The sequence below is a fragment of the Idiotropiscis lumnitzeri genome, chromosome 2, assembly GCF_059441095.1.
Source record: "Idiotropiscis lumnitzeri isolate Australia: NSW breed Sydney's pygmy pipehorse chromosome 2, RoL_Ilum_1.0, whole genome shotgun sequence".
NCBI lineage: Eukaryota > Metazoa > Chordata > Actinopteri > Syngnathiformes > Syngnathidae > Idiotropiscis > Idiotropiscis lumnitzeri.
Genome location: NC_142392.1, coordinates 4,902,187 through 4,920,474, shown reverse-complemented (window position 1 = coordinate 4,920,474; position 18,288 = coordinate 4,902,187). Strand labels below are relative to the sequence as shown.

The 18,288-nt window shown below is 41.2% G+C and overlaps 2 protein-coding genes and 2 long non-coding RNA genes across 7 annotated transcripts in view; 1 reads left to right on the top strand and 3 right to left on the bottom strand.

Annotated features, from left to right (window-relative positions):
• LOC148341379 (uncharacterized) overlaps positions 1 to 1,249 on the top strand; it is a 126,444-nt gene extending 125,195 nt beyond the window's left edge. For all 4 annotated transcript variants that reach the window (XM_088288294.1, XM_088288296.1, XM_088288295.1 and 1 more), the window contains one exon: positions 1,122 to 1,249. The gene's annotated coding sequence lies outside the window, so the exon portion shown is untranslated. The remainder of the gene's footprint in view (positions 1 to 1,121) is intronic.
• LOC148341378 (uncharacterized) lies at positions 1,084 to 3,904 on the bottom strand. Its single transcript, XR_015842020.1, has 3 exons — positions 3,756 to 3,904; positions 3,437 to 3,468; positions 1,084 to 1,196 (listed from the first exon to the last, which is right to left on the bottom strand). It is a non-coding gene; the product is annotated as an uncharacterized LOC148341378 (long non-coding RNA).
• Positions 3,905 to 5,914: 2,010 nt separating this feature from the next.
• On the bottom strand, positions 5,915 to 8,290 carry LOC148341377 (uncharacterized). Its single transcript, XR_015839843.1, has 3 exons — positions 7,725 to 8,290; positions 6,639 to 6,718; positions 5,915 to 6,055 (listed from the first exon to the last, which is right to left on the bottom strand). It is a non-coding gene; the product is annotated as an uncharacterized LOC148341377 (long non-coding RNA).
• Positions 8,291 to 14,368: 6,078 nt separating this feature from the next.
• Positions 14,369 to 18,288, bottom strand: part of snd1 (staphylococcal nuclease and tudor domain containing 1) — a 93,958-nt gene continuing 90,038 nt past the window's right edge. The window contains exons 23-24 of the mRNA XM_088282266.1: positions 16,213 to 16,257; positions 14,369 to 15,091 (exon numbers count right to left, since the gene is read on the bottom strand). Coding sequence (XP_088138392.1) covers positions 15,026 to 15,091; positions 16,213 to 16,257 — 111 coding nt within the window. The 3' untranslated portion in view covers positions 14,369 to 15,025. The remainder of the gene's footprint in view (positions 15,092 to 16,212; positions 16,258 to 18,288) is intronic.

Below are 18,288 nucleotides of genomic sequence, written 5' to 3'. Positions count from 1 at the left end.
CAACAAGTATTCTATTTCTCACACAGATTGGCTCGCTGCAAACGCTGACAGCAATCCACCCAAACGACGCCAGGTCCTTCCATTGAACCGGCGGCCTTCAATTCTGTTCCTCGAAGGTTGGTTTCCTGGATTTTTTTCCCCCGTCGCTTTCAGATAACCAGCGAGGTCTGCAGGACGACGACGAGCCCGGTCATCTGAATCAGGTGTTGCGGCACGGAGCGATGGAATATATCCAGGCAACCCCGCTCAAGGTGCAAGATTGAAGACCCTCAGTTGAGTGGACGGACGCCGCGGCGCTCTGCAGGCGAGTTTCTTGCAAAGCGCACATGCGCCAAATTAATGCTTTGCAGCCTCGCTTGAGTTGGACCATCGCTGATGTTCTGACTCACGTCCAAGTCCGGTCCTGGTGAGCTCCAAGCCAGCCCGTTTTGTATGTTACCCTGGTCCAACGCACCTGATTCCAACAGCTCGTTAGCGGGGTTGTGAGCTGATAGTTTAAATGAGGTGTGTTAGAACCGGGGAACATCTAAAACGGGTTGGATAGGTGCTCACGAGGACCCGACTCGGAGACGCATGTTGTAGACCGAACACAAAAAAAACATCAGTGATGAGCCAACTGAGGCGAGGATTCTGAGCGTGTCTTGAGCAAAAGTGGGCGTGTCAAGCACAGCCCCGAATTTGGAGCATGTGTCCTTTGCAAGAAACTCTCCCCCAAAGCGGCGCGACATCCATCCATGCAACCGGGGCTCTTCAATCTTGTTCCTCGAGGGGGGGTTTCCTGGATGTTTCGCCCCTCTCCCTGCTGCAAGACACCTGATTCCAATGATCGGCGTCGTTATCCTTCTGTGGACTTTGCTGATTGTTTGAAAGAGATGTAAAGTATCCAAGAAAGCAACCCTTGAGGACTGAAGACCCCCCCGGTTCAATTGGTAGACCTCGTGCTGCTTGGTGGGTTGTAGGGAGGGGGCCGTTGTGGGTGTGAGAAATAGAATACGCATTGAAATTGAAGACCACTAAGTGGTCTGCAGGGGCCACACATTGACTTAAATATGGACAGCAAGAGAATGACACTTAGAATGGAAGTCCAAAATTCACACGACTTGTTTATTTTTTTTTTTAAGTGGCATCATGTCCCATCTGCTGTCGTCCGTCTGCACGCCAGTCCGACCTCTTCATCCGGTGGCTGATGTCTTCACCTGCAAGGGACAAGATTCAATGTCAATCACTCAATAAAAACACTTGAACCAATCGGATTTTGTTTTTAATTAAAGTTGCTGTGCTTGTTGATAGTGATGGCACAACACTACCTCTCACATTTTAGGTCAATCGGAGCAGGGGGCGGGGTTTAGGAGCGACGACATGGCCAATTTTAATTGGTTTGACAAAAAGGGGAGGAGCCATCTTCCCTGGAACTCTTATCTCAGCAACAACTGGCTCAGTCTTCACAAAACAAGTATTGTTGGGAAGGGAATTCAACACGGAAGCCAAATTGGGAATCACTTGAACGTTTGATGCATATTTTAACACTTTGCCCTCGTTTAACCTTGAAATGGACTTTTTTTCAACGAAATGTAATCTCACATGTTCTATAAAACATTAAAGTGTCAGAGATGAGTTGTATTTTGCTGAGCAGCAATTAGGAGTCAAAAGTATCCAAAACCTCAAATATTTGAGGCTATGTATACCTTGACCCCTTCTTGCTGCCAAACAAAACATTTTGCATCTCTGAAACTTTTGTTTTCTAGAAAACGTGAGGTGACATTTTGAAAGGGGAAAAAAAAGTCAAATTTCAAGGTGAGATTCTAAATCAAAATGATAAAATATGCATCAAACTTTCAAAAATGATTACCGATTTGGATTCCTAGGAATCGTTTACAAGATCGGAGCAAATTGGACTAATTTGACCTTGCCGATCACATGACCAACATTTCTCATCAAATGTAACATCGCACATATTCTCGAAAATATCAAACATTGATGTTTCAGAGAACATGTTGCAAATTACATTTCATGAGAAATGTTGAGGTCATGTGATCGACAAGGTCAAATAAGTTTTTTGCATCAATCTTGTAAACGATTCCTAGGAATCCAAATCGGCAATCATTTATGAAAGCCTGATGCATATTTTAACATTTTGATTTTGAATCTCACCTTGAAATTTGACTTTTTGTTTCCTTACAAAATGTCACCTCACGTTTTCTATAAAACAAAAGATTCAGAGATGCAAAATGTTTTGGATGGCAGCAAGAAGGGGTCAAGGTATACATAAACCTCAAATATTCATTGCAATTAGGGCTGAACGATGTATCGTTTTGGGAGTGAAATCGCGATCTCAGACAACACGAGTGCAAGTCGAGCTATCTTGCACAGCAGCAACAACGAGCTGAGTGACGACAAATAAACGACCCCACTAACAAGTAGCGGTTTAAACGGGGGGCCGCTAAGCGTGCTAATCACTAAAGTAAAATACAGCGTAGGGGAAGGACGCAAAATAAATACTTCGGTGACTTCAATCGACTTTTCACAGATGTCTGGTGAGAGGCAGCCGCTATGAACAGATATCAATACGCATCGAGACATAATATAAGACGACGGCTACATTACCAATTTAGCAGACGATGTCAAATGTATATTAAATATTTAACGTCTCATCAATATTTGCACCGCCGAGTATTGAGTTTCGAGATCTACACAATAAAAGGTCTCAAAATTATATTTTTAATTAATTTAAGCAACGATTTTATTGACAATCGGAATACAGTAATAATTTTATTTAATTTTTTTATTTAATTTTTTTAAATGGCATTTTCCGTCATGTTTGTAAATGTTACGCCACATTGTGAAGAAATTGTAAATTTTGCACCAAAGCTTAAATTTAAAAATATAGATATATTATTATATTATACATTGCCCAATAAAATCGAGTATCAGCCAGAAAAATTGCAATTCAGTTTTGCCAAATTTTTCAAAACGTTCAGCCCTAATTCCAAATATTTGAGGTGATGGATATTTTGACTCCTAATTGCTGCTAAGCAAAACACAACACATCTGACACTTTAATGCTTTACAGAGCGTGGGAGATTTACATTTCGTGAAAAAAAAATTCCAAGGTTAATTCTAGGCCAAAATGTTAAAATAAACACCAAGCGTTCAAATGATTACCAATTTGGATGCCGAGTCGAATTCCCTTCCCAACAATACCTGTTTCGTGAAGACTGATCCAGCAGTTCCTGAGATGTGGGTTCCAAGGAAGAAGACCACACCCCTTTTTGTCGCACCAATCAAAATTGGGTTGGCCGTAGCTCCCAAACTCCCCCCCTGCTCCAATTGACCTAAACTGCAAAGAGATTTCGTGTTGCACCATCATTATCAACAAATACAGCAACTTTAATTAAAATCAAAATCCGCTTGGATGGATGACCTGGCATGGACTCACTGTGCTCCAACGTCTGCCGCTTCACATGGACGCTGCAAAAGAAATAAATATCTGATTACAATAAGAACACTTTTGTCATTCATTCTGTCAACACACCAAAAAAATATCTTTACAATTTTTATTTATTTTTTTTTAAAATAAAAAAAGGGGCAGTGCAATGTGGGTGGGGCCTATAATGTGATGAGCTGAAGGAGTGGGTGTGTCTATGAAAATTGTCGAGACTTCCTTCAGGGGTCGTCAAGCGGCGTTGTGTGTGCATATTTAAATGAAGTAGTATGCATATATGGCGCCGCCCAAACTGAAAATGGTACACACACACCTGTCCTGGAGTAGGTTGCCATCCCTCATCCCGAACTCTGCAATCGGTCGGCTACATGGAGGTCTAAAACAGCTCCGATCCTGTCATGCAAACAAAAATAAAGCCTCGGTGCATGAAACAATAACTTGAATACAATAGTCATTTGTTTATCGAGGTGAATGGGGAGCCGAAAAACAGCCACGTCGGGGTTGACTTTATTTAATTTTTTTTTTTAATTATTTAAAAAAAAAACATTATGTTCACTCGTTTGTTAAGACTACGAAGAATAAGCACTGCTGCCGGAGTTAATCAAAGCTAAACTTTCCTTTTGCACAATAACAGGTGCATCCTGCGTCGTCATCATGGGGTGTACCTAATATTGTGGCCACTTAAGTAATTTGGGGGGCGGGCAGAATTTGGTGGCCACTTCATTAGGCACACTGTGGAGATGGGAGCGGCATAATCGGAACACTTGAAAAGCATCCACCACAAATCATACATCGCAAATATGTCTTTTTTTTTTATCAGCATCTCCATCTGTTTGGGTGTTGATTTCTTTCACTTCCTGGCTTACGGACAACATGGTGCTTAATCCCCGAGCTGAGACGCGCCATCATATTTAATCCTAATGCGGCCAAGGTGACCTCGGACGCACATTGGCCGGCGCGTGGAGGGATTTTATTTATTTTTGTAATTTATTTATATTTATCGTGGTCACATTGCAGCAGTGCAAGAAGTACGGAAACGGGAAACAGATCGATACGGCCGCGCAGCGTGAACCCCATCATCAATCATCGGGAAGAATACATTCCAAGTGGATTCCCGCTAATACGGTTTGTCGGGATAACAATCACCATCATCTTAACGGCCGCCGTGTCCGTCCGCGGTAAAAGCGATTGATTCGCCGCAAGTAGTCGAGCTTTGATGCGGAACATCGCCAGCGTGGCCTTTTTGTGGGTCATCGATTGATTTGGAAGCGGGGCAGCATTTTCATGAGCGATTATTGATCGTCTGTCGCATGTAACGCCACGACCAACGCTCGCCCGCTGCACGACATACATCCCAAAAATATAATTTTCCCGATTTGTATTCACTAATTGTCGCCGGAAATGACTTCACGCTTTAAGCCCGTCATGTGCATGCCAAAGCTGTGGGGGGCGCCATGACGCCAAACTTTAAATGCCCATTATGGTAACCGGAAGCACGAAGAAGTCTTGAAATAGTATTAAAAATGCATTTTACGTTTTTATATATTTGCTTGAAAAAGCATGACATCAAAAAAGAAGAAAAAACATCTCAGGAAAAGAGCGCATGATGCATATCAAATATTAAAAAATATACAAAATCCAATTTAAAAGGAATAAAGAACAATAGCTTTGCGAGGAATTTTATATTATATTTTTTTTAAACAATAATCTATGAAAATGTGTCGCAACATTAAAAGTTTTATTTGACAACCCCCCCCAAAAAAGTCACAAATTTATCCTACTGAAGTGAACGAACGTGCCGATGAAGACCACACGCTGTCCCTCAATAACGGCGCGTGATGATGTATTCATTCCCGCACGGCGACGAGGCGGCATCTTGTCAAGTTAAACGCTGCCGTCAATGGCGACGCTTTGCCGCGCTTGTGAACGAGTCAAAGAGCGCTTAACGAGTTTAATTTTAGTCACCAACAAAACGGCGCTCTCATTGGACCACTCGACCAAACAAACGGCTGCGTTCAATCATCTGATTTTTGTGCTTTGACCCTCCATTTTGACGGCATCGACCATTTTCATTTTTTCCTCTATAATGTAAATCGAATGGTTTATTTTGGACTATCAGACAACTCAAAGTAATTTGCTGCCCCTCAGTGCCCTGGCGGATGAAATTGGTCATGTTTCGTATAGAAAACCAAATACTGTATTTAATTTTCCAGACTTGTAAACGTCGTCAAATAGACCACAAAGTAGCTGAAATACACAAATCAAAATAAAATGGGACAACATATCCACTATATATATCCACAACATATCCCCTCCAATCCACCGGGGGGCAGCATATTACAAAAACGTAGCTCCTCTGTATTATTGTAATTTGTCTGAAAATTAGGCTAGCGTTAGCACGTCAGTCCAGTTATTATTATTTAGCACATTTAATTCGATTTGACCAAACCGCTAAGAGAGTAACAACGCTAAGCTAGCCCTTGGCTGAATGGCGGCTCCTCGTTCCCACGATGCATCGGGGCACCACTTACGATGGCAGACCTGCTCGTGGGCCGATTCTGAGAGCGATGAGTCATCGCGCTGGCGTTGACGGATGAAGTCGCCGGGTTGTTCCTGCACACAAAAGTCCACACGCATAAGCGGCACACCATTTCGCCGTTAGCCGCGATCATGTGATAAATAATTGCCTACAGATGCCACAAGATGGCGGTAAAGCAATATTTTGCAAATACTTCATGTTTTTTTATTCTTCAAATTTAGCCACCTATGCAATTTTTTTTTTTTTTTTATAATACATTTGCTCATCCATTTTTCATTGCCAGACAATCCTCCTGAATTAGCGCAAACTCATCAGGGGTGAGTGGAGGGTGCCTCCAAACATGTGCAGGTAGTTTGTTGGTTGTCATGGGAACCACAGTACCAAGCAAGGTTTATTATTTCTTCCAGCCTGTGGGCGAGCTAACAATTAACCATGCAATGTCAGCCATTCTGCTTCATTTACAATCAAATAGAAATCTATAAATATGTATATTGTCCTGTGCTCTACGGAGTACAGTATGTGGCCGCCATTTCCGTGCACTAACCCTCAGCTGCACTTGCAAAAGGTCAACCCACTGAAACTGGGGCAGAGCCTAGTATGGCAGCATACAGTCTGTCACCACACACTCCAGCACTTTTTTTTTTTTTTTTTTTTTACCTTTTTATGGACATGTCATCCCGGCTGCATTGCTTCGTGCCTCAGAAGCGCTCAGTCACATCCAACAAGAACAAGAAGACCTTGACGAAAAAAAAAAAAACAGTTAAAATGCATTGAATTGAATGAATGGGTGCCTTGTTAATGTTGGCACCTCATCACATACATTCAAAATCTACAGCATCTGAATGAGAAAAAAAGATGGATTAATAGGCTCCACCCCTAATCACTAACATCGGTTCGCATCCTTCCTTTCGATTATCGCGAGGAAAAAAGGTGATAATGACATAACAGCGTTTTTCACTTTAATCAGGAAGCCTTGTGGAAAGTAATAAATGTTAACTGTGGGTGGGGAGTTTTGAGTCTAATTGTGAGGAAGTAACAGGAAATGTTGCCATTAACGTCATGTGGTTTCCTCATACATTTGATTAAAACATAATTGTACCTAAAAATGCGTTTTATTGTGTGATCAAGGAATGCCGTGGGTGGCAGAGAGTAGAAATCATTTGTTTAACACATTACAGCCAGACGGGCGACATTGAATAAAAGAAAATCATAATGTGTACGTGTGTGTGTGTATATATATATATATATATTTTATATACATACATATTAGGCCAGTATGTCACAATATATAAGTATTTTATATTGCTGGATAGCCTATCCTTTTTTTTTTTTAAATGAGGGCAACTATTAGGTAATTTAATTTTACATATAGGTAATATTTAAAGTCAACGCAACTCCAAAAAAGATGAGCATGTAAAGATTAAACAATGTGCTTAGTAGTCGACAGATGCTGTGGAAAAAATATTTCAGTTAATATTTTTTTTTTAATTATTCAATATTAAAAAACATGTGCACACTTAAGTGGAAGGTACAAGCGGCTCATCAACCATTAAAACGTGAACGCTTATTGGTGTTAGATGCTAACCAAAGCAGTTTCATTGGTAGCTGCAAAGTTAATGCCACATAAGTTTGGTTAAAAAAACACACGTTTGCATGCATTCATTAGCTTTGACCAACCGTTTTAGGACTTAAAATCATTGTTTTAAACGCACTTATTACTGCGATAATTCATGTTTTACTTGCCTGATAGTGACTTGACAAGTGCGAGGGTCGGGCATGGCTAACACTGGTGCTAGCTAGTTAGCTAGCTGTCCGGCTAACACAGGTGCTAGCTAGCTAAGACTGCTAGCTAGCTAACTCAGGTGCTAGCTAGCTAACTCGTACAACGCCAAACGTCTTCACACGGTGGCGTGTCTTATTGGGTTAGTTGAGTGCAATTTAAAAATTTAATCTTATTGCAAGTGTTGCACTTGAGTCGACTCGTTACTTTTCTGGACGAAGTTTGGCCATGGACGTTCCGCGAGAGGGTGCGGCGCGCAATTCTTCTTCGTTGGTTTGGATGCGACTTCTTCGCGTTCAGGGGCGAACTACAACACGCACAATACCGCCGTCGAGGTTTTCGGTCCGATTTTTTTGTGTCTAAAATATTAAGGCAAAAAAATTACAGCCATATCGGCAGCTAGATTGCGGAAAGACGAGTTGTTTCAAATCTTTTTGTTGTTGTATTTTTTTTAGACCGAAGCTGCAGCTAAGTAGTGCACTTTATACAGCTAATCGACTAAACTGATCGGTTATTTAAAAAAAAATAAAATCATGTGTCTCGTAAACAAATGCATCACATTATCACGACAAAGCCTATTTTAAACGATGTCATGTATTAAAAAAAAAGTAGGTCAATAATACACAAGCACACTAACAAAAATATTACAAAGCACGCATGATGTCAGCAGTTATCTTTTGGGCTAACCAACCGAATGGCTGGCGTAACCGTTTGTTGTACCCCCCCCAACCGCCATGACATCAACAAACACATCCGAGCAAGGCACCCCCGAGGCAACAACACATTTGATTTGCAAACAATATTCAATGCTCAATGTACACCATGGCGCCGCCGTGCTTGCTCTCGGGCGCTTCCAGCTCAGACATCTGCTGCCAGCGTGGAGGAACAGATTTGGGGCGGGTGTGGGGGGCGGCTTGCTTTTATACGAGCCAGGGTCGTCATCTTCATCCCTATGGAGAAGACGGAAAAAAAAATCCAAATAAATCAATAAAGCTTGCGTGACTTCATCTTGAAACAAGAACCCCCGTGACTGTTGCTGCTTCATGTGGCCCTGGAGGATGCCTGCGTGCGTACATGCGTGCGGGCGACCGGTGCATCCCACCTACAGTGTCTCACGTACACACACAACATGCTGACACGTACAGTTGCGCCTGCTGTGCACAAGCCTAGGGCCAAATTTGCATGCTAGCTGGTGGCGCCAGGTCACGTGGCGGTCAAGTGTGCGTGAGCGTGCTGCAAAAACACAAAATATCTCAAATCACATCAAAATGTGCTCATTTGTGTCCCCCTGCCACTATATTGTATTTGTAGTTTTTGTGGAAGAGCACTTCACTTGCATATTTTTTTTTCTTTGAAAAAAAAAAAAATGAGCCTAGTCATTGCAGTGTGTGTGCGTGTGTGTGTTAACACAATGCACCGAAGCATGGGTTATAAAACAAACAAAATAAAAACATCACCGCAGGCGTTATAAAAGGCCCCGAAAATATGACCCACTGTCATTTTTTTTTCCATGTACAGTAGTGCCTTGAAGATTTGAGTTTAATTCAATCCGTGGCTCAACTGAAAATGCAAACCAAAACTCACATAATTGTTCCCCAGTGAAATGAATGGAAATGGTTTTAATCCGTTCTTACTTCCCTCGAAAAAAAAAACGAAACTGAGGGATGCCCCGATCACACTAAGGCAAAGCCATGCATTTATTTTTTGATAATAATAATTAATTAATAATTTCTCGGTTTTATGTTTAGTTTGACGCTGAATTTGGATAAGCAGGACAGAAAAAACTGTTCTAAAACATGCAAATAACTTTTTCTTAAAAGGAATCTTCTAAAAAGTCCTTCGACATTATTTCATTTTTAAGCATTGAACTCTGATCGAATAAATGTCAAGTTGGCGCCACCGGAGGATTTCGCTTTTGTCGACACCCCCCCCTCCAGGGAGGGCGTGTCTGCATTTAATTTGTTTGAGCTGGAGAGATGACAAGTCACATTTAATTACGGCGCTCGTGTGTCAGCCGCAGCGACGTGCCTAACGAATGCTAAATGGAGCTGATGTGGGTGTCCCCACCATACGAACATTTTTCACGCTCCGGCAGATTTATGAGGGTTAGGTTGACGGCCACCGCTGAAATTCAATAAGGGTCGTCTTGCATTGACATTTTGTGTGTCAATAGGGAAGGCAATGGGTTGAAAATTTTAACTGGAAAAGCAAAATGAACATGACGTGGTTGCCAACTGCTTTATTAGCTTGAAATGGTGCGAAAGAAAATTCCACTTGATTGTTTAAAAAAAAAAATATACGAAAACGTAAAAAAAATTATTATATTTATTATTTCTTATGTTATACATTAACTTATTTTAATGTTAAATGTGTTTACAAAAAAAATATATAATATATCTAAAAAAAAATGGTTTTATTAATTTTTATTTTAACATATTTAAAAACATCATAATCAAAGGCGCCATTCAGCCAATCAGAAGCCTGAAGAAATTAAATGTGAGAAAAGCTACAAGAATTTTAACTAAGAATGCATAGACAAAAATCGTCAGCCATTTGGTTGACGGGCAAGTCGGACGATGACCAAACCCGATGCAGTGGCGTTTATCTTGTTCAATCTTTATTATTATTGCTTCCGATCCTACTGGCGAGCAATTGTCTGTCTCCACAAAGCAACAAAGGCGTCTGGACAGGCGCCTGATTAAAAAAGAAGCTTCCTAATTGGCTGCAAATAGAATGTCGGACAGGAAACCGTGCGGGACGGCCCGCTGGATAAACACTCCGTGGATGGCGCGGCGTCTGTTCGTTTGTCGGGAGCATTTTGCCGGGCTAATGGTCTTGGCGAGCCCGGCGACTAATTAGCGGCGGCAGATGAGAACACGGCCAGCTCGTGTCCGCAATCTAACAACCGGTGAGGAGCTTTCTTCCGGGCCAGTCGCTGACGATTTTAACTTTTAACACTCGCCGAACTTCGGTCTGACGTGTCAAACGGTTACGTAGCCCTCGGGGAATGGTGGGCGTGTCCTTGGAGGATATCGTGGCGTGATGGGAACATCTCCACGGCAACCAAGGTGCCTGGCGTCGTTTGAGCGGTGAAGCGGCAGAATCATTTGATTTTCTTCTATTGATTTGGAGTGAGCGGAGACGTCAAATTAGCCACATTCAGACAGCAAGGACGGTCGCCATAAGAACGGAGCAGAAAAAGCATGCAACATCAACTCGACAGTTCCAGCGTAACCACGGCAACATGAGGCTGAACTCTTTGTACCAGACAGCGCGAGAACGCACGTCCTCCACTCCTGCCTGAGGAGACCACGCTGGTGTGAGCTATGAACTTCCGGCAAACTTTCAAGAATTTCCTCTCATCTCAAATATCTACAATAAAAATGGTATTTTATGGTCACAGACTTGTCCTATACTGCCTCCTGTGGGTGCGGAGGTTAAATCAAAATGATTTTTTTTTACATTCGTAATGAGTATTGATTTTCAATTTATTATTAATGCGAAACTACAACTTGAATGACAATTAGCAAAAGAGTCATCGACACATATTCCTTGTCAACGCTCACCATTCCCAAACGTTTTTTTTTCTTCTAATTATTCAAATTGGCTTTAGATTTTTTTTGTCGTAGCGCACTATTTTTTTGTCTCTATAATTCTGAAATAAAGAGTTTTGTTTGCTGCCCTTGGCCACCACGGCTCAGCGTCTCATTAAAGGGTTGACATTGGCTTTGGAGGATTTTGTGCGTTAACGAGCTCGCAACATCGCCGCTAATCGATATTTATTAATTACCGCCGGCAGGGGAAAGACTTCTCGGAAGAGGAAGAACTCCAGCTCACGTTGGATCGGGAGCGGCAAAGTGGGAAGATTGAAAACGTCAAAGCACACCTTTGTTATTTTTGATTCACCTTCAGACAAAATTTGCATATTTAAAATAATCCTTTACAAATTTTCACTTGTTTAATATATGGTTACCATAGCAACCAAAAAAAACAAAACCACTCGTTTGACATGTCTGACGTTTAGACTTTAGTTAGTCTTTAGTTATCACCCCCCCCACAGCGGACGTAAACAGCGTTTCCCCGTTTGCGTGTTTGAACACGAAACGTAATTAGCGGCACTTAAAAGTGTTTAAAAGCGCTAAGCCCGTGTTTACCGCCAGTGCAGCTTTGTACACACGACAGCCACCCTCATTTGCATATGTTAATGCTAGCTAATTAGCTACGCTCTGCCGGGTATTCCCCGTTTGCCCTCATTTGGGCTTTTTCTCTCCTTTTTTTTTTTTCTTGGATACAAAGAGCAAGAATTCAATCAATCATGTAAAGGCTAATACATGCGTGACAAACGGCAAGGGGACAACTTTTAATGCCACGACGAGACCCCTGCTACCAGTTTGCATTATGGGATGGCGGCAATCAAAAGCGCGCCGGCCCCGCATAAATTAGCGCTGCTGTTGACCAACAAACCAAGTTAAGCGTCGTCAGACCCGCCGGCTATTTGACTTTAACGTGCGTCTGGCGCGTTCAACAAGGTCGTCCACTGGGCTCGTTATCCCGTTGGCGCCCGTCGCGCCGAAAAGGGCGGGAATATCAAAGTTAGCGTGCGAGTCACTTTGTGTGTCTAAAGAACACACACGAAATCAAATAATTATTCTTTTAATATATCCGTGTGGGTTGCCGGGGAAACAGACAAGCTGCGAAGGGGTGGGGCAGGCGCTCATGTCAACGGGCACCTGTCGCCATGGCGATTGACAATTCAAAGCAGCGGCTGGAGGCGATGCGGCGGCTGCTGCAGCTTTTTGCGGTCGCGCTGCTAATTGACGGTGAAAAGTGCGCGGCGTCCGTGATGCTCCACGACCGGATTCTTGCGCTTCTCCCAACAACTCAATTAAATTTGTTTTCAGGATGTAAAGGCAATAATTAGTGAGATTTTATTTTTTCTTTAAGTGCGATATTTTTTTTTTTACATTTTTTTTTAAAGCTAACTTGCTAAGACGTTAACACTCACCATTTTTCAGCTGGCTGCTTTAAGTTAAATTGCAAAAGTGAATTAAATGAAACGACGGAGTGGGTGCCTCACACAGAGTGGGAGAAAGTGTGAAAATCAATTTTGTTTTTTTTCACAGTTACACTTGGTTTGGTCTTTTTGACTCTGGCACAAAAGTTATATAAAAAAAACAAAAAAAACACGAAGATGATTCACTGTTATGTTCCATTTTTTTTTCATGGGGAAGTTATGACTGAGCCTTGTGAATTCTTCCTAGCGATAAGTAGTTGGGCAAATGCGAGCTGTGCTGTCGATCTACGTTGCTGCGTAAAAACTGAAAAATGACACGATGAAAATTCCTCACCTCAACTTGCAAATTCCGACGGCGCCATCTTTGATTTGGGCATCTCTTGGAGGCACCTGGAAAGAAAAGAGCATCAGGGTGGGATGCTAACATGCTAATCAGACTTAGCTTTGTTTTAAATGACGTACCTGCGCACGCTTGGGAGGGTTGCCTGCGCTGACGCTTGGTCGTCCGGCAAGGATGACTGATATAAATGAATCGAAAACAAAATAGCGACGATGCCATGGGCTATTGGCATAAGAGAATTTGAATATCCACTCGTCAAAATAAGCTCAGCTCATTTGTTCTGCAGCAAAACTTAATTATTAATTTTGCGATGCTCAGACCAATGTCATGTTAAATGACATTTTTTTTCTTTAAATAGTAAAAATTTAATTTGGGGAAGATGTCAGGCAGGACACCACTACGCTACGATGGGTAAGTTAAGATTAAATTTAAGAGAAAAAAAAAAAACTGTGATTGACTAATAACATAATATTATTATTGTGGGAAATCTAATAAAAATAATAAAAATAAAATAAATATATATATATATATAATAAAAAAATCTCAAATATTTGCAACATGGCTTCTTCTGAAAATGTCTTTATATGACAGTAAAATTGTTACCGCAGGAAATCTTGAACTGAATTGACGATCAAACAAAGTGAATCGAAAATCCAATCAAATTGGGCCCTCGCGATGGAATCGAGTTTGGAATTCACAATCGATACCCGAAATCAATAAAAGTATGTGTATAGAGCCAAAACTAACGCTCATACAGCGAAAAAAAAAGTTACAAAAAGAAAGCTTAAAAATGATAAATTAAAGAAATAAAATTAAAAGCGAGGCTGCAGCATCTTGCTTTTTATTTGCGCGCTATTTTAAGGCCCGACTGTTGTAAACATGCCACGGCAGCCGCTCGCTGATGTAGAGCTTCGCATAAACCCTTGATGGCGAGCGAGCCTGATTGGTGTGTTTAGCGTGGCCGCCCGTCTGCCTCGTCGTCGTCATCACGGCACTCATGAATTATGCCGCTAAGTGAGCCGCTTTACGCCAAGCGCGCTTAACATTCATTTCATGTGAAACGGCGCATTTACTTCTACGAGGGCTCGTATTAAATGTTTATGAGCGCCTCTGCGCGGCCGTGGGTTTTTTTTATTCTACTTTTTTTTATTTTGGCCCGTAATGATTATTCACGGTGTTTACGCTTCTGGATTTAGACGCTTTTTAAATAAAAGGAAAAACCATCAAAAAAAAAAAAAAGGAAGGGGGAGGGGTCACACTTAGCTGATTTTATTGAACTTTTTAATAGAAGTGAGGAGACAAATGTAAGACAGAAAAGATGGCTAGCCCGCCAACGTCGCTACAGAATGGAAAACTTTACAGACGAAGAGAGAAGACGGGAGAAAGCCGACAAGGCGGCGTGACACTTTTTGACGACAAAACGTCAACCGTTGCACACGATTTACACTCCAAGACAGTCGCCCTTTTTTGTCCTTGTTCCGTTTGTCGCTAAATTTACATTACGGGAAGCGATCGTTTGTCGTTACCGCAAAAAAAAAAATAAAATAAAATAAAAATAAACGGAACATTTGTCCTTGAAGAAAAGGCAGGGATTGAAGGAGAGGCCGTCGCCCAAAAGCCTCGGAATTATCAAATGGCGCACAAAATCAGCGGAAACGACGCAAGCATGCCTTTTTTTTCCCATGATGTTCACAATTTAAAAAGGGAGCTTTTTTTAGGTTGCTTTTTTTTTTGTTGTTTTTGTTTTATAGTTTGAATTCTTCTGTCCAGTCAGTCGCTCTCTCCCCCTGCTGTTGCCCCCCCGCCCCCACCGACTAAATGTCCAAGTTGGTCTTTGGAATGGCGTTGATTGGATGGTCGTTTTTGTAGTTTTGTTTGTTTTTGTGAAAATTCTTTTTCCCGTGTCGATGTTAGCGCCTGAAGCCAAATTCGTCGGCGTCGTCGGCGCGGAAGTCTCCGTAGCGCCAAATGTTGAGCTGGTGAAAAACAAAAATTCAACTTTCGTTCGACCCTTTCACACACCAAATTACAACATTTATTCGAGGAATTTGGAGAGGGACGACCTTGGTTACTATGTGCGTATTCATTATTTTTTATTTATTTATTTATTTTTGTCGGATGTGTCTTTTTCATGCTGCCAGAACCCGCTTGGCTGTCAACGGTGTGATTCATAGCTAATTAGCGCCTGTGCTAATTAGCGCCACTTATTAGAGGAGGAATCAATGAGCCATTTGTAGCGCACATTTTTTAATTTTTTTATTTATTTATTTAAGCCCCCCCCCCATCCCACAGAGAGTCAATCTTCCCCTCTACGCTAAGCGACACCCCAAACCAAAGAGCCACCACCTCTGAGGAGATGGCGCCAGAAGACGGCGGAAGTGAGACTTAATTTGGGAAATTAACATCCCCTTCAAAATGGCAGCATGTTAGAACGAAGTAGTAGCCTTTTCCAAGCACATTTTAATTATTTTATTGCGTAATAAAATAAGAAATGTGGTGGATTTATTGACCTTTTATGGTTATTTGAGTACTAATATTTTTCATGATTTTATTTCCAATAAATTCAAATATGGTTGGACGCCATTAGCTATGAATTAAATATATGTATATATATATATATATATATATATATATATATTTTTTTTTTAAATTTATTTATTTTTTAAATGTGCATGACTGTAATTATTATGATATTGCAAAATATGACAGGGAGGTTTTGGTCTGTTCAAATCAAATTCAATGAATGCATTTTTATAAAAATAATGTTTTTTCAATCATTTCATAAAAAAATAAAAATTAAAAATACAATAAGGTGGTAGGTCCTAGGTAGTTATTGCTCACGTTCAAATACATTTGAGCTGTAATTTTTATTTATTTTACTAATGAGTTTCTAATTTCTGGTACCTGTTCAAAGAAATACTTTGACGACATTCTACATCGCGTTCCTTCTCTCCCATAGGAACGCGACATCACCTTGTGTCACTTGTCTAGTTTCTATCTACGGCATGCACATTGTCACACTACGGACGTGTGCTGACTGCTGGCAACCGTAAAAGGGGGAAAAAAAAGTAGATACAAGTACGCAGGCTGGACTCACCCGGGCACTCTTGGCAGATTCTTGACTGTTCAGGTATTCCTTTACCTGCGAGGTAGACAAAAGAGAGCTTCAGAAATTCGGCAAAATTAGTTGGCTCAATAGATGACGTTTGCATTGGAAAAAAGACTTAAGAACATATGAGAGAGAGATTCTCACATCCGAAAGGTCAAAGGTGTCATGTTTGATTGATTACACAATCGCGGATCGCATTTGGTCGTTTAATGATTAAATCGCAGAAGAACGTTATCTGCTCTCTACAACTGCGCCTTTAACGAAGGAGCCGGTTGCCGTTAGCGACGCTAACAGAGCCGAGGTGCTTTCAAAGGAGCACGACAAAATACAAACACATTTAATTTCTTCTTCTTTTTTTTCTTCTTTTTAATAACTCCAGCGTGTACACAAGGCTCTTGGAATATTTCTAATTACGTGCGCGGCGGGAGCGTGGCGTTCCTGTGCCGCTGCCGCCGCAACCGTTTAGCGTGAAAGGAATTGTTTGCAAGAGCGGGAATAAAAGAAAGAAGATAAAGAAGATGAAGCAGTGTGGAGCATATTGACTGCTTCTGCTAGAGCAGCCTTTTAGCCTCGCTCAATGAAGCGCTCATGAGTAATAGGGAGGAAAAATAAAGGGTGGAGGGGGTTAGCGAGTTAGCCTTTGAGCAGACGTGTCCTTCATCACGACGAGGCAGACTCTTAAAAGAACACAACACTTTACACGACCAGGCTTTGTTGTACTCGTCACATGATGACACGGAACACAGGGCTGTTCTGAGTTTACCGCTTTATGACGAGACATCCAAATTTGCATGCACACGCGACGTTTCGCCCCATCCGTCTAGTATACACACTACAAATTTGGTTGGATAGAATCTCGAGGAGTTTAACGAAATGGTTAAAACAATCCTAAAATGGTCGCTTCAAACCAAAATGGCTTCTAAAGTCAAGGAGAAAATCGAGACTCGGCATCGGCAAGCAATTCGCACTCAGACTAGGGTCTGAATTTATTTATTTATTTTATTTTATATATTTTATTTTATTTTACATATTTTATTTTATATATTTTATTTTATTTTTTATTTTATATATTTTATTTGTTATTTTATATATTTAATTTTATATATATTTTAAATTTTTTTATTTTATATATTTAATTTTTTATATTTTAGTTTATTTTTTATTTTAGATATTTTATTTTATATATTTTATTTTTTTTTATTTTATATATCTTATTTTATATATTTTATTTAATATATTTTAGTTTATTTTTATTTTATATAATTTATTTGATATATTTTATTTAATTTTTTTTAATTAAACTCAAACCCCTGTCAACTTCCTTCATCATGCATCTAATTTTGTTTGTTTGTTGTGAGGTTATACTTTACGACTGAGTAGACCTGATTGGACAAACTAACCCCGCTCCTGCTTAATGGAGACGTCGCGCGTCTTATTATAGCGGCAGATGCACTGGCATAGGCGCCGCACACTCGACACGGCGGTAACATCTGGCGCTCTTGTTCTCGGACTCGAGTGCTGCAGCGGCTGCGCGAGTCATCCGTCAACGTCGAGTAAAAGCGATTTGGGGTGGCGACGTCGTCGGGGCCAGATGTCGCCCGTAAAAGAAAAGAGCGATGCAAGCACAATACGCGCTGATGATGGCGCCGCCGTCGCCGCCTTTCTCGGCGGTCCCGACGTCAACGATGGCCTTCCAAGTTGCCGATGGCTCAGAGAACCCCGCGGCGGATCCCCTTTTCCTCTTTTCAACGCGTTTCTAAAGCAGCCAAAATTGACAAAGACGCTAAAGGAGGGCTAATCTGGAAATGACATTCACGGGAAAGTTTATGTAAGTGCTCTTTTGTGACTTTGTTAAAAGGGCCTTCAGACCGTTTTCAGCAAGCAGAACACTTAGAAGCAACGATATTGTGCAAAAGCTAACTAACAAAAGATTGAACTCGGTGGAAGGTTGACGAGGGTGACCGATGGCGGACGACGAACAGTGATGCCGACTGTCGTGCGTCCACGGCAAACTAGAAAAGGGCTCAAACGGGTACTCGAGTACGTCGGGTAACTTGGTCTATT